The sequence below is a fragment of the Schistocerca cancellata genome, chromosome 1, assembly GCF_023864275.1.
Source record: "Schistocerca cancellata isolate TAMUIC-IGC-003103 chromosome 1, iqSchCanc2.1, whole genome shotgun sequence".
Taxonomy (NCBI): domain Eukaryota; kingdom Metazoa; phylum Arthropoda; class Insecta; order Orthoptera; family Acrididae; genus Schistocerca; species Schistocerca cancellata.
In genome coordinates, this window is record NC_064626.1 from 879,028,568 (window position 1) to 879,052,279 (window position 23,712).

General features: G+C 38.5%; 1 protein-coding gene across 1 annotated transcript in view; it reads left to right on the top strand.

Moving 5' to 3' along the window:
• Window positions 1-23,712, top strand: part of LOC126190432 (mRNA export factor Gle1-like) — a 114,736-nt gene that overhangs the window by 69,512 nt on the left and 21,512 nt on the right. The window contains exons 8-9 of the mRNA XM_049931021.1: window positions 7,739-7,924; window positions 22,755-22,945. Coding sequence (XP_049786978.1) covers window positions 7,739-7,924; window positions 22,755-22,945 — 377 coding nt within the window. The remainder of the gene's footprint in view (window positions 1-7,738; window positions 7,925-22,754; window positions 22,946-23,712) is intronic.

A 23,712-nucleotide genomic window follows, 5' to 3' on the forward strand; every position in this document is an offset into this window, starting at 1 on the left:
GCGAGTTGTCATGGCTGATGGTGGTGGTGAGTGACAGATTCTACACAAGCAAGCAAGAGACGTAATTTGCAGGAAATAAACTTTCATCAGGTGGAAAGCACATGCATGTGCGTACCAAAACTGTTGCTTGGAACCGGCAGCAATGGTATCCCCGTACTTGTCTTGACCTGTGTGAACTGCCATCAGTCATGGATCGGACTATCACTGCTAATAACAGAAAACAACCTTCTCAATTTGGCATAAAGTGTTGTCATTTTATCAGAATGCAGCCTTAATGTTATCGTCGGATGGGGCATTTGCAAGCATCACTAGCAGCCAGTGACTATGAAAGATTTAAGATACTAATTGAGGTAGTTAATGCAACAAGTTGCTATCTAAAGTTATCTGCCATTGAAGGTGCACTTATCCCACTGTTATCAACAAGTTCTAATCAACAGTCTGATGCTCAGTTAATCTATGAAACTGTAGTAGAGTGCAAAGAGATCTCTTGCAGAAAAAGAGATAGGCCAGCAAATATCATATTATCTTATATGGGCAATGAGAGATCTGTCACCAGTTGTCAAGAACACTTGCAACTCTTTTGTAAGGGTATGTGAATACTGCAGATAACCAATGCTGGAAGGGCAGCTGAGTGCCTTCAATGGAGAATCTTGCTATGCTAGCATTACCTGCTATGCACCGGAGGAATCTACTATCCATCTACCTATAAGTCCCAGCATGGCTGAGGAAAAATCTTGATGAGTGCTATAAGTAAATTCTTGGGTGCCTTCAAGTCTGGACCAGCAACAAGGAAGATTGGCTAACACATACATACGAACAATGTTGATCATTCCCCCAGTAGTGATACATGGTGTCCTAGCTGGACGATGGATATTTCAGAAGGAAGATGATGATGTCGGACGATGACTTTCAGCAGTCAGTGTCTGTGGCCTTTCCAAAGGAGAAAAATGGAACATGAAATTTCTACGTTGTTTGCCAGTGGCTGAAGAATATCAGTGAAAAGGATGTGAACCCACTGTCATGAATTGATGAAACGTTGGACTCTGAGAAGGAAACAAAATACTTCTTCATTGTGAATATGTGGACTGGTATCTGGGAGATCGATGTTGATGTAACTGATCAGTAAAAGACTTTTTTCATAAAACGTTGTAACTTCTACGAGTGCAAAGTTATGCTGTTTTGTCTGTGCAATGCTCCTGCCGCCTTCGAACACATGATACTAAAGGATATTGCGGCTGAACAAAGGGAGAAACCTGTATTACTGAAGTGCATAGAAACCTTAGAGGAAAGAAGAAGCCATTAAAGGAGGATTCGGGTTAGTAGATGAACATTATATAAAAGGGATGAAAATGCAAGGGGTTATAAATGGCTGCACATCATTACAGCCCATTTACAACTAGCCCTGTTGAAGTATGTTCAAGACACTGATTTGTCAGAGCAAAGCTTCAGGACATTTGGAATTTGCGAAGACGCTTGATAAAAACAGAATCCAGATTGACCAGATCTCTGCCAATCTGTCAGACATTATATAAGCCACTGTAGGGAACATCAGTGATGAAAGTATGTGTCTCTATTACCCTCAGGACAGCTGTAGCAATTCCTCCAGCAGGTGCTCCATTTCACCAGACTCCTGGAGAGGTTCCATAAGTCAATAAATGGATTATATTTAAAGAATAGCATTATAGAATCACTGAAGCATTTGCAATAAAATTATAATATTTATTTACAGACAAGTAGTTTTTTTCTATTGACCATGTCCAAGATGCAAAGATATATATAAAAATGCATAAGAAACATTACAAAGCAAAAAATTGTAGTGAATTATTCTGTATAAAAAATACTCATAGGTCAATACTAGATAGAGCTTAAGGAAGACTCCTTGGCTTCAAATACATAATTGTTCTTAGATGCAGCATCTGAATGAAATAGTTAAAAATAATTCTGCATAATGACATTAAAATATATTGTATTCATGTTTGGTTGTTACACCTCCAGAATACTCTCCAAGTCTGAGAAGAATTACTCTCTGATTAAATAAGATAGACTAGCAGTTGCTTGGGCAATCAGTATGTTCCAACCCAATTTATATGGCAGACACATTACCTTGAGTATGTGTCATACTGATACATTATGTTACAGGTTTTTGATCAGTCCCTAGTGAAACACTCAGCAGTCCATTATAATGTTAACTATACTGCCTGGCTGATTCTGTACTACAAACTTACAACTATATCAGCTGTTGCTTCTTTTCATTATGAGTACAGTGATATTGTTTACAGGTTGAGTACAGTGATATTGTTTACAGGTTAACATATCCAAAGTCATGTAGATAACTGATAGTATCTCGAAGGCACTTAACTTAAAACATCTATGTTATGGATGATGTAAAAGAATACTGATAAAATAAGAGGAAACGTGTACAATGTCAAGTGTAAAACAGCCCTTCAAAGCATATTATTCTTGTGTGTTTGGATACAGTGTGACTGCCTCATATGTTTTACATACAACAATTGAGTTTCCATGAAATCACAATATAAAGCTTTGGTATTTCATTTATGTAGTACAAAACTGCCAAGATATATCACATTTTCAAGAATTAACTAAGCTAAAAACATGTTACATATTGGCAGCCTAGTTAAAAGCTTTTGGATATTGCACAGTTTCATAAAAAATTGTACAGTCTAAAGCAGGGCTTCCCAATTTTTTCAGCTGGTGGACCCCTTCTTCAGTCAAAAATCCATGGCGGACCCCTAGTCAGTCAAGAGCACAGTAACTTTAAATTTCAGAGTGAAACCTGTGGAAACTCAAAAATGGCTCTGAGCACGATGGGACTTAACTTCTGAGGTCATCAGTTCCCTAGAACTTAGAACTACTTAAACCTAACTAATCTAAGGACGTCACACACATCCATGCCCGAGGCAGGATTCGAACCTGCGACCGTAGCAGTCGCGCAGTTCCGGACTGAAGCGCTTAGAACCGCTCGGCCACTGTGGCCGGCCCATGGGAACTGAAAGCTTCTTAATGCAAGTGCCATGTTCCCAATGACCCCCTCCCCCCGAAAAATTAATAGTCTTTGGTTTAGAGATGAATGAAAACAACTTGAAATTAACGATCCAATTTGAATTCCCACTGTATCCAGACACTTACTAGTGGATTTACTCCCTTTGTTCAACACACTATAGCCCAATTAAATTTACTTGGTAATCAACATTTCACACGTTGGAGCTGCCCTCCTCCAAGAGCAATCAACGTCACGTCCAAACTGTTCGCTGTTGACAAGCTGCCGCTTGTGGTCTGTTCACTTCCACTGTTTGGCTACTGTTGTGTAAGGAGAATGCATATTTCGTAACAGTCTCGTGTGTGTGTGTGTGTGTGTGTGTGTGTGTGTGTCGGCATGACGCCCCAGACTGCACGGCCATTCCGCGCGGCTGTGAAGAAAAGAGGCAGAGCCATGATTCGGGATAAAAACACATCACGAAAGAAAAGAGGCCAAGGAATTGCCTTTAAAGCACTACTGTGACATCTATTGTGCAATGTGTGGGAATACATTCACCCAGTTTACATGTGTTTCCAAACCGGATTTCGTAAGCCGATGTCCCAGTTCCACTTTTGGTTGGTCAGGTAAACACTTCAAAATTGAACCTGGAAATCTGCTTTTATAAAGCCATTTTCCAGTTCCACAATAGATTTTCATGCCCATGTAAACAGCTCGGAAAGTCTAGTTATTTTTACGTCTTTGCGTATCTACTGAACGGCAGCTGTAGTCCGTAGCCGGCGGCAGCTAGCAGGTGGCATTGCAACAGTATGCTGTTAGTTGGCAGCTGGCAACTGGCAGGTGGCGTGGCAACAGTTTAGCCACAGCTGACAACTTCAACTACTACTTGGACACTACATCGTGGCAGTCAGCCTCGACCGTAAACAAATTAGGAAAACAAGCAAAGAAACTCTTATTTCTATATAAGAAGACAATGCATTTCATAGAACGTAAGACTTTTTTTCTCAAAGGAAACAATTCTGGCAGAGGTGGTTTACCTTTTACAAGGTGGCACGTGAAAAGTCCTCATTTGTTTACGCTCGCAGCCAGTTGCCACAATATAGTGTCAGAGTAATAGCAAGTAATTGTAATTGAAGTATAGGCAGGCCATATTTTTAACTGAGAGGATGGAATATATGATAAAGAAAAGAAATTAGCTTTAGAGATCATTTTAAATTTCGTGACAAAAATATCAATGTCAACAGAATTCAATTAATAATTATTTTGTAAATGATAGAAGACAGAAACAAAATTCCTACAGAGTTATAGTTCAGGTACGTTCACTGAGCATCTACTAAGAAATATGCTTCCTTCTTTACTATAGATCAGTCTGTAGGAATAATAATGGAATCCTAATGTGATGGTTGAGAGTGCTTTGCTGGCCCAATTTTGAAAAGTTGGGTTCAGTTCTTGACAACTGGAGATGGATGTCTGGTTCCGCATCTAGACAGCTTCGGTACTTAGTTTTGCGGGCAGCATAGATCGAGAATCCAGATTCATACATGTATGTTGTGGCAAACGGAAGTAGTACACGTTTTGCCTTTCCAACAAGGGGATAGTATTTCTTGCTATCCAAACGGATCCAAAAGTGTGAGTAACCGTCAATGTCAAAACTTGATTTCAAGGTAGGGTCTGTGGCAATTTCTATCAACTACTCATATTCATTTGATGATAGAATGTTCGGCTTTCTGGATACAGTGAATGGGTTGACCACCCATTCGTATTTCTGCAGCTTCTCATCTTCAGCTGTTGGGGAATAATGCTCCAACAATGACATCAAGCTTCAGAGATGTTCCAGGATTTGATGAAACAAGTTCTTCCCAAGCGCCAATGTTTTGTTTTCAAAAACTCCTTGAGAAGAGGAAAACATTCAACCTTCCCCTCCTGGACACTCCCTGCCCAAAAATTGATTTTCCTCTTGAATGCTCGAACTTTGTCGATAGTAGTGACCTTTGTTTCACTTTGCACTTGGAGTGAAATATTCATTTTGTTCATTTTGAAGAAAATATCTGACAAATAGGTAAGTAAGCACTGCCAATTTTCGTCATTAATAAAGTCTGCTAATTTGGTGTTACGCTCCAAAAGGAAAGCTAATACTTCCAATCTTAATTCGTACAACTGAGAGAGTGCATTCCCAAGTGAGAGCCACCTCACTTCTGTGTGGAGAAGCAGGGAACGATGAAGGCTTCCCATATCTTCACACAGTATTGTGAAAAGTCTTGACTTCAATGACCTTGATTTTATGTAGTTAATGATTTGAATGGATTCGTCTAGAACTTTTTTGAACGAAACAGGCAGTTGTTTCGTAGCTCAAGTGTATCTGTGGAGAGCACAATGACTACTGCTGAAATTCTTGGCATTTTCTTTTATTTTCGTTATTGCTCCGACTGTAGGACGCATCATAGCTTTTGCACCATCTGTGCACACATCTATGCAATTAGACCATGAAACTTCGTTAGTCCTTTAAAAAACATCCAATAGACAGAATATTTCAGCACCTGTTATGTTGGCAGATAGTGGTCTGCACAATAAGAAGTCCTCCTCAAAACATCCAGAATTTTCATAATGGACAAAAGCCAGTAAAATTGCTAATCCTGCAACATCAGTGGATTCATCTGTCTGCAGAGAAAATGAATTGTGTTGGATGCGAGAAACAAGAGTGTCTTTCACATCATTTGACATGTCAACAATGCGTCTCTTGACAGTATTATTTGATAATGGCACCGAAGATACAAGCTTTACTGCCTTTTCGTTTAGTATGCAAGAAACAATATCATTAACACACGGCTTTATGAGATTTTCTGCATTGGTATGAGCTTTGCCTGTTTTTGCCACTTGATAACTAACCAAGAAAGTAACTTTTAATGAATTTTCATTAATTGTTTTTGCATAGGTTTTCATGCAATGCTGAGAAGCAGATAGTTCAGCACTCTTCCTTTTGAAAAAAATTGATGTCTTTAGCCTGGAATCCAGGTGAGTACCTTCAAAATGATGGCGCAATTTAACAGGAACCACTGAACTGTTCGGAAGGACTTGTGCACAAATTACACACTGAGCTTTACACTCCTTTGTCTCCATAAAGCCTATTTCTAAATAGCTTTCGTTGTACTTACGCTTCTTGGTTGTTCCACTTCCACAGGATATTGCAACCAATGGAGTACTTGCAGCATTTTTACATATTAAATCCGGCTGTGGAGCCTCTTGTGATTGTTCTTCCTTTGGTCGTCCTCCCTCCTCATTCATTTCAACTGTAAACTTCCCTTGTTGTGAAGGCGATGGAGAAACTGCACCCTTCTTCAATGATCCTGACTTCAGTCACTGATCCATGTTAGAAGTAATAAACTGGTCAAAAATCGACATATGAAATAGGTAGTGCACTGACAAAGAAAGTTTAACATTTAATAATGCCTGGGGCTGCTTACGTGCCAGCGAACGCTGTGATTGGTTGACAAAGCTCGCTCTGCGCAAGCGTAAAAGGTTTCAGCGCATCTAGCGTTGTGAGCTGGCGCACAAACGACCCCTCATATTGTTGGGAAACAATCAATCAGAGAAGTCATATTCTCCGGCACTAAACTGTGTATGCGTTCTCAGTTAGGAACTGCAAAGGCTGCTTAGGAATACGACCTGAAGTAAAAGTACACATGTTTTTCACACGAAAAGAAAGTGATGAATTTGATTTTCACATTTTTATTCAATAATTTTACTCATTATTTTACACGATTTGGTGAAAGGTGGCCGCGGACCCCTAAGGGTTCCGGGGACCACACGTTGGGAAGCCCTGGTCTAAAGCAATCCACCTTAATTGAAATCACAGTCTAAAACAAAGCGATTTTAATATACAATCTTTTTATCTTTTTGCACCACAATGACTTTACTTAGCACTGATTAACATGTTATGTACTAGAGCTGTTCGTGCTAACTTTGTATACTCAATAAAAGTGCTTTCAGTGTTAAGTGTTAGTTGTTGTTGACAGCCCTGGTGCACTGAGTTGTGGATTCTATATGTGAATATATTGGTTCAGTTATCTATATAAAACTGAAAACAAGTATTAATATGTTCCAGATATGGCAGTTTGTTTAGGCCCTCTGCAGTGATCTATCCTCCAGGCTTTCTAAATCGAGTAGGGAATGTCATGTCTGTAATGTAACTTGAATAAATATCAGGTCGTTAAAAACATATGCAGTGGTGGACACAGATATACACCATTCTGCTTACTGTCAGATGTAACATTGTTTTGGGTCACCGTCATCAGTGTTACTGATGAGACAGTTAGAAAACCACTTTCGGCTGTGCTTTCATTCCTCTAAAATCTTTGTTTCTTTTCTCAGCCCCTTCAGAGATTCACAGCAATCCTGTCATTGCGATACATATGTAAATTCATAGAGATGAGGAAAAAACACTTGTAAATGTAACTTGAACTCTTTTAAAGTAAAGGAATTAAAATTAAGATATAAGAAAATTGAAGGGTTAAGTAACTGGTAGATATTGGGCTTCGGGCCAAAGTCAGACTCTCACAGATTTTACTTGTCTGACACAATTACTGTGTTAATTCTATCTATTTCTTTTGTTGCATTGTCTTTTAAAAGCTATGTTCTATCTCTATTGTTGTTTTGTATTCTGTACAGTTACTTAGTAGACAGTATACATAGTTTCATCACACTGATGTGTGTGAGCTGTATTAAAATGTAATGGAATTATTTCAGAAAGCTGTGAACGTTCCTGTAAATGCCATTTCACCAATCAGTGCAGCACATATGGAAGACAAGCTGAGAAAATTGAGTGCTCTCTTAAGTGGACAGGTAGTAGAAGCTGGGAGCAATCAGATATCAGCCTCCATGCATCCACAGGGGATAGCGTACTGTAAGGATCTCCTTGCAAGGAAATTTATGGTAAGTGTTTGTTTGACTTGCTATATAGTTTACGTATATTCTATTTACTAGTTAGTTCATCAACTAACTGTACATATTTCCACTTTTCATCCAAATCATCTGACCAGTAAGGCATTTTAATGTCTCTGCCACACAGCTTCATCTTCCTTCCAATAAACTTTAATCTATTATCAAGTGTTCTCAAAATATATAAATCTGCAATAACACACACACACACACACACACACACACACACACACACACACACACACACACACACACACACACACTTGCATGAGCACAATTAAGTTGGAAGGCACCAACAGTCAAAATATAAAGCTTTAAAAGAGAGTGTGTGTGTGTGTGTGTGTGTGTGTGTGTGTGTGTGTGTGTGTGTGTGTGTGTGTGTGTGTTCGTGTTCCCACATACGCACATACTGTGTAGTTAGAGGAAGCATGGAGGTAAGTATAACCCTGCTTTTACGTTCCCGGAATTAACGTTTTTCCACCGATTCAGACATTTTTTATCACTTCCATCAAATTTACTATGTCCACAATGTTAATTCGCACCCAATTTTGCATCAAAATATTTATAATTTTCCTGTGACATACACTTTATGAAAAAATTTTGAAAAAAAAAAAAAAAGAAAACCTGGCATAAAATGACGCTGGCATGATGTTGGCCATCAAATAGTGTTTACAAACATTATGTGGTTTAGTTTCTTGACACCAGGGTGCTCTCATTAGTGGATTTAAATCGGTAAAACTGTAAAAGGTGGAACAATTCGTGCTGTATCTCCTGCCGCTGCCAAACTACTCTGCGTGGTTGCTGGTAGGAGTAACTAGGCTCGTACGATAAAGGTGGTATGACCAATCACAACCATTTACAAACTGTCTCTACAGCACATGCACAGTTTCGTGATTGTTATAATCGTCGTCCCACCTCTGTCGAACCGTATTTAGTGTGTTTCATGTTTTGGCCGCTTGTAGCACTAGTTGTCCGCCGCTCGTGGTCTCGCGGTAGCGTTCTCGCTTCCAGAGCACGGGGTCCCGGGTTCGATTCCCGGCGGGGTCAGGGATTTTCACCTGCCTCGAGATGACTGGGTGTTTGTGTTGTCCTCATCATTTCATCATCATCCAGGAAAGTGGCGAAATTGGACTGAGCAAAGATTGGGTAATTGTACGGGCGCTGATAACCACGCAGTTGAGCGCCCCACAAACCAAACATCATCATCATCATCATCTGTAGCACTAGTTGACACCTTCATTCAATTTATGATGCTCAAATGTTTTTGGTTTAAACACAGTGCGAATTATGTACATTCTCGTGCTTAGCAAAGTGTGTTTCAAGGATTTATTCTTCTTGTTAAGTGCAATATTTACATACATATTTTTTGTGATGTTACACAAAAAAATGTGAAGTTTGCGTGTGTGTGTGGTTTTCTACATAAGTGAGGAAGCACAGTACCGGATAATCTCAAAAAGATGACTGCGGTTCATGAGACACAGAACAACACGTATGCAAACACCTCATGAAATACTTACGTAAATATTTGCACTGAATACCGAAAAAAAATTCTCGAAATGCACTGTGCTAAGCATGAAAACATGTGTAACTGATGCAGTGTTTCATTATTTGAATAATGAATGACAGATGCAGGTGTTCCAAAAAAACATGATAATGACGTATGAAATTGAGTCAAACGTTTCTGCTTCCCAATTATCAGCTCCTATTGTATCAGTAGTTTTTATTAGATAATAAACCAAGTCCCTGACATGAGTATTTTGATGCATAGTAGGTGCACATACATAAAGTGTGAAAATCCAAGGGGATCCTATACATAACTTTTACAGCTTAAAACATTATTTCTGACATTTTACGTTTTCCCGTATTTTACACCTTTTTTTTTTGAAGCCCTTGAAAAGTGTAAGTGCGGGTTTTCATTGTATATATGTACATACATAAAAAAAGTTTTTGCCACCTCAGTTCTGGTACCTGTAGAGAAAATTGGAATAGAGATCAACATAAAAATCATTTCTGCCCTTTTTATTGCTCATGAAAACTACACATTCCATGTTGTACCACCATACAGCGAGACACCTTCAGAGGTGGTGGTCCAGATTGCTGTGCACACCAATGCCTCTAATACCCAGTAGCATGTCCTCTTGCATTGATGCATGCCTGTATTTGTAGTGACGTGCTATCTACAAGTTCATCAAGGCACTGTTGGTCCAGATTGTCCCACTCCTCAACAGCGATTCGCTGTATATCCCTCAGAGTGGTTGGTGGGTCACGTCATCCATAAACAGCCCTTTTCAGTCTACCCCAGGCATGTTCGATAGGGTTCATGTCTGGAGAACATGCTGGCTACTCTAGTCAAGCGATGTCGCTATCCCGAAGGAAGTCATTCACAAGATGCGCATGATGGGGGCACGAATTGTCATCCATGAAGACGAATACCTTGCCAGTATGCTGCGAATATGGTTGCTCTATCAGTCGGAGGATGGCATTCACTTATCGTACAGTCATTACGGTGCCTTCCATGACCACCAGTGGCGTACATTGGCCCCACATAATTCCACCCCAAAACAGCAGGGGACCTCCACCTTTCTGCACTTGCTGGACAGTGTGCCTAAGGCTTTCAGCCTGACTGGATTGCCTCCAAACACGTCTCCGACGATTGTTTGGTTGAAGGCATATGCAACACTCGTCGTTGAAGAGAATGTGAAGCCAATCCTGAGCAGTCCATTTGGCATGTTGTTGGGCCCATCTGTACCATGCTGCATGGTGTTGTGGTTGCAAACCTAGTGGTGGTGTTAGTCCGAGCCTTAATCCGTAGATAGCGGTTGTCCACTGCAGTAGTAGTAGTAGTAGTAGTAGTAGTAGTAGTAGTAGTAGGCCTTGGGTGGCCTGAGCGAGGCATGTCATCGACAGTTCCTGCCTCTTTGTATTTCCTCCATGTCCCAACAACATTGCTTTGGTTCACTCTGAGAAACTTGGACACTTTCCTTGCTGAGAGCACTTCCTGGCACAAAGTAACAATGCAGACGTGATCGAACCGCTGTATTGACTGTCTAGGCATGGTTGAACCAGAGACAACATGAGCCGTGTACCTCCTTTCTGGTGGAATGACTGGAACTGATTGGCTGTCAGACCCCCTCCGTCTAATAGGAGCTGCTCATGCATGGTTGTTTACATCTTTGGGCGGGTTTAGTGATATCTCTGAACAGTCAAAGGGACTGTCTCTGTGATACAATATCCATAGTCAACATCTGTCTTAAGGAGTTCTGGGAAGCGGGGTGATGCAAAACGTTTTTTGATGTGTGTATGTTGAGTTACTTTTTGGGTATGGTGAAGTTATAGCTTTGGAGATTAAAATACCAAACATTTGTATTCATTGTAGTCTCTTAATTTCAACTGAATATCTGGAGTTGCGACAATGCATTGTTTCTTGCAGAGGTGTATATTGAGCAGATTGTGGCATTGTGTTCACAATACACTTTTTTTTCTGCCTATTCTGTTTACCATAAAACCACTCTTAAAATCTGTCTGCATAATGGAAATTCCTAACTAATAAATCCACAGTTTTCCTGAAACATGATGTTTGTGGTGCAAGATGTCAGAATTATTAATGAAAAGATTTCGGAAATACACTTTCAAACAAGTTATCAATCTCAATATAAGATTGGTAACCTGGAAATTCAGAATTGCTTCTTTGATTAGGCCTGTAATAGTTTTTGACACTTGATTTCATCTAATATCTCACCTTTTAAGTCTTATTATTTTCTCCATATCTCCCCCCCCCCCCCCCCCCCCTCTCCGCTGAAGGGCTCACAATCTTTTGTAAGTACATACATGGTGAGCACGGAGCCCAGAGCCATTACAATACTTCTTTCTTTCATGTGCTGCAGTCTTACTCTCTGACATCTTTTCATAGACTTCGTTTGTTGCTCAGATCCTCTGCTGACATCATTGCTTGTACACGGGACATTGATTGTGGCTCTTCCCATTTTGGTTAAATATTTTACTACACTATTTCAATTAACTCATATTTAATCCCTACAGCCAGGCATGCACCTTTCCAAAATTATTGACAGACATGTGGGCCATGTGGGAAACATTACCCAATACCCAGCATAGCAGCCAGGTCATGTGGGGGCTAAACAGGTACCTGTACTTTGATAGCATCATGACTGCGTAGGGATTGCACTGCGGATACCTGAACTCTTACCTCCTTGTGCATGCCAAGGAGTAGTTGCCTATCCTTTTGGGAGGTATGATAACTCTTTGAAATGGGCTTAAAGTCATTGCTTTGGCTTTGTGATGCCCACAGGGAGAGCCATCATTCAGGGGAGGTGGTGTCATTGCAGATATCTGAAACAGTGAAAAGATCAAAGTTATCAGTGAGTGGCTATGTGGCTTGAACAGTTTCTTCAGACAGACCTGAATGCTTCAGTGCTGATCATTATGATGCTAGAAGCTTGCCCTCCTTGCCCATATCTTAGGAGGAAAGCAAAATCAAACCTACTGGAGAGACTTAGTTCCTGGTTTGCACCTGGACTGATGGAGGGTCATCTCTGTCTACTAGGTTATTGTTCTTTGTAGAGAATATGGAAAATGTTATTGATTGGCGACTCCATAGAGTGCTGTGTGCACAACAACCATATGATAAATAAAATTAGAAGGAAGGTCAGCGTTGGCTGTAATTTTGATGATTTATTGACAGCAAAATCGATTTTCGATCACTTAATGATCATCTTCAGTGCTGGAAGTTAAAAATTTTCACATAGTGATCAGTGAATAAGAAACAAAAGACCACATATATACCTGAGTATAAACCAACTGTTGGTAGGAACATACCTTTAGCATTACAAATTAAAGCTTGTAGGCACTGGTGTCTAGCCCCTGTCACACCGAGGTCTGCTGTATAGGTGAATGTAAACAGTGGCTTCAGTTATGTTGATTGTTTCATAGCTTCTGTTATTGCTAATAACTAGAGACTAGTGCCTACGAGATTTAATTTGTATGCTAAAGGTATGTTCTTACCAACAGTTGGTTTATACTCAGGTGTATTTGTGGTCTTTTGTTTCTTATTCACTGATTGCTACGTGAAAATTTTTAACTTCCAGCACTGAAGATGATCATTATGTGATCGAAAATCAATTTTGCTGTTAGTAAATCATCAAAATTATGGCCAATACTGACCTTCCTTCTAATTTTATGGAAAATGTATTTGAAAAAATATATTTTCTTCTGTCATAATTAAAGTAGTAATCCTACCCAGTCCTGAGAATTGCTGTTCTGAAAAAATCCTTGGTGATGCGTCGGTTATCATAACACCCCATAAAAACCTGAAAATGGAACAGAGTTTATGATGGGCATTTGAAAATCCGTGCAAAGTCCGAGAGATAGCACCACTGGTGCGTATCGAGGTCATGTTTAGTTAGTAGCATCTTTGGAAAGAACACACACAAAGTTTCAGCCATATTGGTTGTTTTTTCATTCATTCATGTGAATCAAGGAAGTCGAGTGATTGTCAAAAAATGGATGAAAACGAATTTAGTGTGGTGATTAAACATTACTTTATTAAAGGCAAAATGCCTCAGGAGACTAAAGAGAAGCTTGATAAACATTACGGTGACTCTGCACCTTCGATTAGAACAGTTTATAAGTGGTTTCAAAATTTTTGGAGTGGTCATATGGGCACAAGTGATGCTGAACATTCTGGACGCCCTGTGGGGGTTACGACTCCTGAAATCATTGATAAAATCCATGATATGGTGATGGATGACAGAAGAGTTAAAGTGTGTGAGATTGCTAGTGCTGTGGGCATCTCGAATGAATGGGTACATAATATTTTGCATAAACATTTGGACATAAGAAAGTTATCTGCACGATGGGTTCCGCGATTGCTCACGCTTGACCAAAAACGGAATTGTGTGAAGTGTTGCAAGGATGGTTTGCAGCTGTTCAGGGAGAATCCGCAGGGCTTTTGTGCCTAATTTGGGAATCGTGTAAAAGAATGTGTGAATTTTCTCCCTCAATCACTGTACGTGATTCAAAATACGCATTTGCCTTTAAAATAATGGATTATTGGGTAGTTAAGGTGCCACTTGTTTCATTTTCAGTTTGACCATATTAGAATTAGAAAGGATCAGCATTCTGAAAAGATGTTTCATTCTTCCTCTAATGTCTGAGACATTTCATCTGTTCCAAAAAAGAAAGTTAAAATGTCTTATTGCTTTCAACAAAGACTGGTTAAAAAAGAACACTTTTTGGTTTATGAGGAAAAGACTTCATAGCAAAGTGTGTGATTTGATAAAATTTCAAGGAAGAAAAGCTGCAGTGGATCATCAGAAGACACAGAAACAGTTTCTGGCACAGCAACAGTGTTTTAAAAATAAAAGAATTAGAACTTTTATTGTGAAGAAATGTACATCTCAATAAAGATGGCAAGTTGCATCTGTTTATCACAGTGTAAAACGTGCTTTAGCTACAAATCATTGAACTGCCAAATGAAACTAAATTATTCCTTGTTTCCAGACAGTAATATTGCATCTAAAATTTTGTGTGGAAGAACTAAGAAATGGCTCATACAGTTGAGATGCAGACATAGGCGAGCTTCATAAAGCCTTTTATTTTTCTGTGTTCTTGGATGCTTCAAACCAAGAAAAAATAAAAGCTGTTCCTTATGCACCGTAGTACTTTGATGTTAACCATTGGGTTGTAGGGATTGCTAGAACTTTATAGAGACTCCTATGACACCCACAAAGACATTACACTTGCACTAAATACCATTACAGAACAGAATCTGATGGTTTTCATTTGAATCAGTACATCGCTGACAATGCTTCAGTGAACTTGCGAAAAACAACTTGTTTTCTGTCTTGCTGAAAAACAAGAATCCACCCATTTTGAGAGCTTGATTGCTATGCCATAAATAACACAGTAAAACATCATCTTAAAACATTTAATTGTGATGTAGAAGCATTAGTTCTCAAAATCGGCAGTGAATTTGGTTCCTCTGCGCCAAATGTTAGGTCACTGAGAGAATTTTCAGTTTACAGAGACATAGTTTAAGGAAATATTACGAACTTCCATACACTATGTCTCTTGCTACTTCCTGCAATTGACAGAATTATGCATTGCTGGCCTGCCATCAAGTCATGATTTATTTCAAAGAACAAGGAAGGCTGTTAAAGATTGATTTAGCAGTGTGATTGCTATCTATGTTTTCTGCAGCATATATTGCTCCTGTTTGAAACTGCTGGTAAAAAAAGAGCAAAACTTCTCGGATACTTCTGTTGAGCTGGATAGAATAATAAGGGAGCTTAAGAGCAAGATAGAGAGCAGTAAATAAGATAAATTCTTAGGAAGGAAAGTTCATGAACTTCTGCAAGAAATGCCAAAATCACAGTTGTTGAGTTTAGAAAATGATGCACAGTGTTTCTTGTCACATTGCATCGATTAATTATCCAAAAACTGTGATTTATCTTAGAACAATCTGTTCAATTGGCTTAAAAGTTTTTCACATAAAGAACAATGCCATTATTTTTTAAAGGGTACCAACAAATTGAATCTAAACCTGGATGAAGACCAGTTGTACAGTGAATTCTGTGATTTCTGGAATGCATATGAATTCCCAGTTGTGTAGGCTTATATCATACATATTTTCATTTCCTGCCGGTAGCTCATTTGATGACTCAGTCTTTAGTAAGATGAGAACAAGTGGCCAGAAGAAAGAAATCCAATTTGCATTGCTTTAGCAAAAAGAGAACTTCAAATAAAGGTGAACTGTTCTGAAAGTTGTGGTGAGTTCTTGAATTTGCTGAAATAGAGGGGAGACACTTTAGGACTACTGAAAGCAGCAAAGAGCAACGCAAAATCTGTATTCAAAAATATAAACCAGTGATCATGTTTCTCTCTCTCTCTCTCTCTCTCTCTCTCTCTCTCTCTCTCTCTCTCTCTCTCTCTCTGTAGCTTAACTTTGAATTGAACTCATTATATTGCTTGTAAATGTTCATTTAAAAATTCATTTCATGTTTGAATGTCAAATCCATTCATTACAAATGAGAATGAAAAGAAGAATACATTTTTTTCATTTTTGGCATTAACACAGCATTAAAATTAAATTTGGATATGTTTAGAAATTACAGATGCAACAAATTGGTTATTTTACTTATAGTATTTGCAGTAAACTATTAGCTTTTTCTTCATTTCACATGATCAAGTAGTTGTCCAGCCCAGGGCTCCCTGGTAGGAGGCCTTAGCAATTTCAGTGACGATTGACATTCTAAGTAAACATTAATTACTAAAAATAATTTTCTTTCATAAGCACGGTATAGACATTCAAAATACAAAAGTAAGGTAAAATCTACCTAAATTTTTTTTATTGTGTCAGGTAAATTTAAATGCTTATTAATGTAATGTAGTAGGCTATAGTGTAAATCAGAAGGTGATTTCAGTTGAAATTACATTTAATAAATTACATTTAATAAAATATATTCGTCTACACTCTGCAACCCAGTGTGCGATGCTTGGCGGAGGGTACCCTGTACCACTACTGGTTGTTTTCTTTCCTGTTCCACTTGCAGATAGAGCAAGGGAAAATGACTGACTATTCACCTCTGTATGAGCCCCAGTTTCTTGTATCTTATCTTTTGTGACCAATATACAAAATGTATGTTGGTGGCAGTATCATCTTTCTGCAGTCAGCTTCAAATGCCAGTTCTCTAAATTTTCTTAATAGTGTTCCTCGAAAAGAACATCACCTTTGCTTCAGCGATTCCCATTTGAGTTCCTGAAGCATCTCCATAACACTAGTGTGTTGATGAAACTTACTAGTAAGAAATCTAATAGCAGTCTGTCTCTGAATTACCGTAACGTCCTCCTTTAATCTAAGCTGGTGCGGATCACAAACATTTGAGCAGTACTCAAGAATATATCACACCAGTGGTCCTATCTGTGGTCTCCTTTACAGATAAACCACACTTTCCTAAAATTCCCCCAATAAACTGAAGTCAACCATTTGCCTTCCGTACCATAATCCTCACATGCTCGTTCCATTTCATGTCACATCACAACATTATTGCCATATATTTAAATGACATGACTGTCAAGCAGGACTCTACTAATCCTGTATCGGAACATTACATATTTGTTTTTCCTACTCTTCTGCATTAATTTACTTTTTTTTCTAAATTTAGAACCAGCTGCCATTCATCACACCAACTAGAAGTTTTGTCCAAGTCATCTTGTGTCAAACAACTACAGACTGCTAGCCATCCTGTGTGCTGATCATTTTTGTGTATAGAAAATAACAGTATCCTATCACACTTGCATGGGATACTCCTGGCGATACAGTTGTCTCAGATGAACACTCGCCGTGAAGGACAGTATACTGTGTTCTATTACTTAAGAAGTCTTCAAGCCGCTCATATATCTGGGAACCTATTCCATGTGCTTGTACCTTCATTAAGTCTGCAATGGGGTACCATGTCAAATGCTTCTCAGAAGTCAAGAAATATGGAATGTGCCTGTTGCCCTTCATCCATAGTTTACAGTTGAATGGAATTGAATTTTATTTGATCCTGTAGGATAACATGGTGTACAGTGAATGTACATATAATATAGGACATGTCAAAAAACTTTCATTATCATATACTTCCTAATTATTCTAACATCCAGAATGAGATTTTCGCTCTGCAGCAGAGTGTGTGCTGATATGAAACTTCCTGGCAGATTAAAACTGTGTGCCTCACCGAGACTTGAACTCGAGACCTTTGCCTTTCGCGGGCAAGTAGAGCACTTGCCCGTGAAAGGCAAAGGTCCCGAGTATGAGTCTCGGTCCAGCACACAGTTTTAATCTGCCAGGAAGTTTTATTCTAACATCATTGATAATAATTAACAATATTTACAAATTTAATGTTTGCAGTACTCATCAACACTGTAAAATTCCTTTTCCACCAGATAGTCTTTTAGGTTCTTTGAAAACTTAGTGCCATGCACATTGTCACACAGTTTTTTAGGCAGACTTCTTAGTAATTTGATACCTGAGTACTGGGGTCCTCTTTCTGGAATGCTTGAGTTTCCCCACGCTATCGCTCCGTACTGCACGTATGGTTCAAAGAGTCCATGGTATACTGTGCACAGAAGCTGTTTGTATGCATATTGTGCTAGATGCCTCATTATAAATATGTCGGAGCTGAATTTCTTGCAGACAGAATTAATATGTTGTTTCCATTTCAGCTTGTTGTCCACAGTAATATCTAATAATCTAGTGGATTCTGCTTCGTCTAATCTCGTTTCATCCACCTCTAAACTCATGTGCACAGCCTTCTTTTTATATCTGAACACTGCATACGTAGTCTTTTTTAGGTTTATAACAAATCCATTTTCCAGGAACCATTGAGCTGTGGTGTTTGCAGATATGTGTGCTCTTCTCTCAAACAGTGCCACAGTTTGTTCATTGTTCAGTACTGTCACATCATCTCCATACAATATTTTTTTCTCTTTCTCTTCAACACCTGTATCATTAACAAACAGATTAAACAGCAATGGCCCTGTTACCTATCCCTGGGGCACTCCATATTTGATGGTTTTGGTTTCTGATTGGTATGCATCCCATAGGTGGAAGCTTTTCCCTTTCAAGGAAATTTATTATATTTGAGCTGAGAATATGTTCAGGAATTCTGCATCAAACTGATGTTAACATACTTTTGCGGATCCATACTTTTACCTTTCTTCTATACAGGAGTCACCTTCATTTTTTTCCAGTTGCTCGGGACTTAACACTGGGAGAGAGATTCATGATAAATGCAAGCTACATAAGGGGCCAATGCCATAGAGTACTCTTTGTAAAACTAAATTGGAATTCCATCCAGACCTGGCGGCTTATTTGTTTTAAACTCTTTCAGTTGTTTCTCTATGCCAGGGATGCTTACTACTATGTTGTCCATATGGGACTCTGTGCAATTGTCAAATGACAGTATGTTTGTATGATTCTCCTGCTTGAACAATTTGTCAAATGCAGAATTTGAAACTTTGACTTTCGTTTTGTTATCTTTGACTGCCACTCCAGTCAGTCACTGGTCAGTGATATACTTACATATTTTAATCACATTAATATGAACATATTTTGCCTGTTGATGGAACTTAAAAATCCACACCCTTCTGATGACCACTCTCCAAGCCTTCAAGGTTACCGTGCCTTCTGTCAGAACTATACTGGCCATGAGAGAACATCTTTTGGGGTCTCTATTTTGGTTCACTTACATGTTGTCAGTGAGTGAATTACCCTCTGTAGCATATTGGAAACAATAGCACTGCAAGTGTGAACAAAAACAACAATGATCATCTTTTGCATCATTTATTTACCCTGGGCAAGCAATTTTCATACCTAGGTGTGACCACCTCAGTTCGACATCTGTCCTGTACATTTCTCCTGTTTGGAGATTTCAGTGCACATCACACCCTGTGGGGGAGTACCACACCATATGGCAGGAGCTTGCTGGTTGATTGACTTCTTTTTAAATCCCAATCCGTGTTTCCTCATTAACAATACTCCTAGCCACTTTAGTTGTCTACCGTGGCACAACTGTTCGGCTGTCTTCCCCAAACTTTGTGACTGTCATGCGATGGTTGCTATACCATGATCTTTGTGGCAGTGACCATTTTCCAATGATCCTGTCACTTCCTTATCCCAAACTGAGAGACCATTTGTCACAATTGGCTCTTTGAAACAGGAGCTGGCAGTTGTATGTGTCTTCCATCACCTTCATCCCCTCTTCTGTCAGATTACGTCACTGAAGTGGCTGGAGACAAATATGATATGGTCATCTAAATCACTGGAACAGGTATCCCCCTCTCTAAGGCCTCCTCCCACCAGTGTATAATACCATGGTGGAGCAAAGACCATTATAACAGCTATTCAGGAACACCAAAGGACCCTGCAATGTCTCCAGTGACATCCATTTGAGGCTGCCCACATCACTTTTAAGAGGCTCCAGGCAAAGCCTCACTACCTAATTAAAATGCAGTTGCAAGGAATGTTTACATCTTCTCCTTGGTCATTTATGCCCCTCCATCCCAGGTGATGATGTTGGAGGGAGTGTGATGTGTAAAAATTATAGAGGGAAACCAGGAGATGAATACAGAAATATTCTTTAAAAAAGGAAAAAATTCTAAAAGAAATAAATAAATTGAAGAGTTACCATTGACTGCACTGCTAAAACGGTGAGAGATGGAACACTCCAAATCTCTTAGAATATAACCAACAAACAAGTTGAAAATATTAAATTTGTATCAGCTTTATTGATAGCAGTTGATGAGTTTCTTGACATAAATTATATGACCTGAGTTTCACTTTTTGTACACTATTTTTCATCTACACATCCAAAGAAGAATTAGGATTGTTACCACTCAAAGGTCAACAATGTGGAAAGGGTATAGCAGTTGCTGTAATTGAGTGCACTGAAAAACATAATACTCCACTCGACAAAACTGTCATTTTCAACTGATGGGGTGGAAAGTATGATTGGCCTAAGAAACGGGTTTGTTGCTGTTTTGAAAGAAAAAATCAGTCTCGGGATACTTACTTACCATTGCATCATTCTTTAAGAAGTCCGTTGTATGTAGACATTTCCAGAAGATACTTGCAAAGTTATGGAACATGTGATTAACATTATGAACTCCATTATAGCTAAAACTCTGTCATCAGCAGTTTAAAGAATTTTTAGTTGAAATGGAGAGCGAATACACCCATTTTCAGCTGCATAACGAGGTATGTTGGTTATCAAGAGGAAACATTCTGAAACGTTTTACTTCCTTATTAACAGAAAATAAAGCATTTCTCCCTGAGAAAGGTGTCTAGAACTAACAAACGCTCAATGGATCCAAAAGTTTTATTTCATGGTAAACATTACATATCACCTAAATCAGCTTAATTGTAAACCACAGAGGAAAGTAAACAGTTTGTTAGAGAAAAATGTTTAATTCAGAAACAATTTTTTTCCTCAAGTTTTTGAAAGAGAACATTGTCAAGAAAATAATTGGATATTGAAATTTGCTATTTCAAAACAACACGTTTATTAAATATAAGGGGAGCCTTTCTCAACTGGTTTCAGTTAGCCTTTGTTAAAAATGTCTTAATGCTACTGTAAAAGAAATACATTTTTCTTCCTTTAAGACCGACATTATTGACTTTGAAGTGCTATTGCTGGATTTAAAAAAAAGTTAAAAAAAACTGGTGCTCAAAATTTGAACATTGTTGTGCTGAGATAGAATTATTGGAGAAAAAGAAATGTGAATTTAGTCCACATCACAAGTGGTCTGCTTTGATAGATTTAGTATTCCAGATTCATATAATCAGCTGGAACAACTATTGTTTGCTGTTTTTTCCTTTTCCATGTTTACATATTAATGTGAACAATCATTTTCAAGAATGAACCTTATCAAATGTAAATTGGGATGTCTTTTTATTGATATGAACTTGGAATCGTAGCTAAAACTAGCAAGAAGAAGACAGAAAGAGAGACAAGGCCATTGTTAACATTTGTGTTTGTCAGTCATTGCCACGATTTAATTTTATGATTACCTTACAATTTAATTTTAATCACAGATAATATTGTTGCTAAGTATATCAAGTTTCAATGTACCTACAGTTTAACTAAGACTCGAAAAGTTTATTAAGTTAGCTTTATGGAGTGGAAGAAGATGTAGTTTCAAGTACTGAGAAAGTTATGTTGAGATGGTTTGGTCACACAGAGAGGATGGACGAAGGGAGGTCGGTGAAACAAGTATGCAAGATGAGTGTGGGTGGCAGTGTTGGAACATACCTCAGTCAGATTGCATTATTATCAAAGGGCAGCTTAGCAGTACCTTAATTAATTTATTAATAGTATACATATCTACATAGAGTATAAAGTGTCTTATTGAACCATTTGACTGTCAAAAGAATTTTCAGTTGTTGGACTGTTGGTATTTAACTCTTTTGACTAATGTGTTTGCTGATCACTGCACTAGGCCATCAATCATAAATTCATTGTGTAATAGCATTGTATGTTTCATGTTTACATTTCTATTATGAAAGCACACATTTAATGCATTCAAACCATGAAACATAACAAATAAAGAAAAAAAGAAATTTTTTTTTTTTTTTTTTTTTTTTTAAATGTACAGGCAACGGTTCCTGTATACTGTAGTTATAAGTGATTGGGTCATATACAAGTTGAGAAAACAATGCTCCAACAACAAAATTCTGGTTTCAATTAATTTTTGTTTGTGCTAATTTGTTAAGACAAAATTCCACAGCCAAAAGGCATGGATGTACTAGTTACCAGGTAGATACAGAAAATCCAACAAAGAGCGACGCATTTTGTCGTGGGATTGTATAGTCCACATGAGTGTGTTAGAGATGTTCAACGAGCTCCAGTGACAGATGCTTTAAGAGAGGTATTGTACATTATGAGGAAGGCTTTGCTGTTGAGACATTTCAAGAGAGTACTTTCTGGGAAGAATTGGACAACATATTATTTCCTTCCACATACATCTTGCAAAATGACAACAATGAGAAACATTCAAGAGTGAGAGCTATTACAGCAGCTCACCAACAATCATTTTTCCCATATGCTATTCACAAATAGAACAAGGGAGGGAGGATCAGTTAGTGGTACCAGAAGTACCTTCTGCCACACACCGTCAGATGGCTTATGGAGTGTTGATGTAGATATTCTTGCAGCAATATTTTTGTTGTTATGCCATTCCACTTCTTATACCTATTACTAGATCTGGAGTAGAGTTAAGTTTTTTGATAATCATCAGAATGTTTGTAGTGATCATATATTGTACTCAGTTCCAGGGAGAGCTGACAGTGTCCAGCAAGCCAGAGGCCGCTTTTCCTATTGCAGCTGTGATTGTTGCTTTATGGGTGGACTTTCCAGATGTTGGACAATTGTTGTTAGGTCACTTTTATTCTGAGTGCCCATATCTTGTTCCTATATATCCACCTCAATTAGAAGGGCAATCAAATGAAGATTATTATAAGTAAGTACTTGTACTGTCTTTGTGTAAATGACTTTTGAGATGCATAACACACTTATTTGCGCTGTAATACATTAATGATTCAATAAAACTCTTTATACTCTAGCTATTTTCCCACCTCGTAACTTTATGTGAAAATTTGTAAGTACGTTTGTTGTGCAGATTATAACATCTGCACTACAACAGTAACAATTTCAATCCTGTTTGTTTACCAGTGATTGCTCTACACCTCTTCTTGTTTCTACTCCTTCCATTATTTGTATTGTGCCCAGAACATGCCAGTTTTGTGTTTGATTATACAGACTGTCAGCAAGCAAAGATAAAGTGCTTGAGACCCATAGTCCTCTTTACTCCTTCTTATTGATGTTATTGAGCTGAGAGCTCAAGGGAAAAAGAACACATAGTAATGATGCATATAGTAATTATATGAAATACATGTAAGAGTCAATAAAATGAACAGAGTTAGCTTAATTTAGGATTTTATTGTGAAGCACGGAAATAAGGATATTTGTCATAAATAAGAACATACATACAGCACTTAAATTGTTTAGCACAGTCATTAACTTTACAATGTACATTATTAAATCACTTCACGAGTACTAGAGTTTGTTAAGTGTAAGTATGTTCATTTCAGCTTTAGCCTCTCCCCCCTCCCCCCCCCCCCCCCCCCGTGTGTGTGTGTGTGTGTGTGTGTGTGTGTGTGTGTGTGTGTGTGTTTGGGGGGGGGGGGGAGGAGGGGGAGGAGGGATCGTCTCTAAATTTCTCCGCCT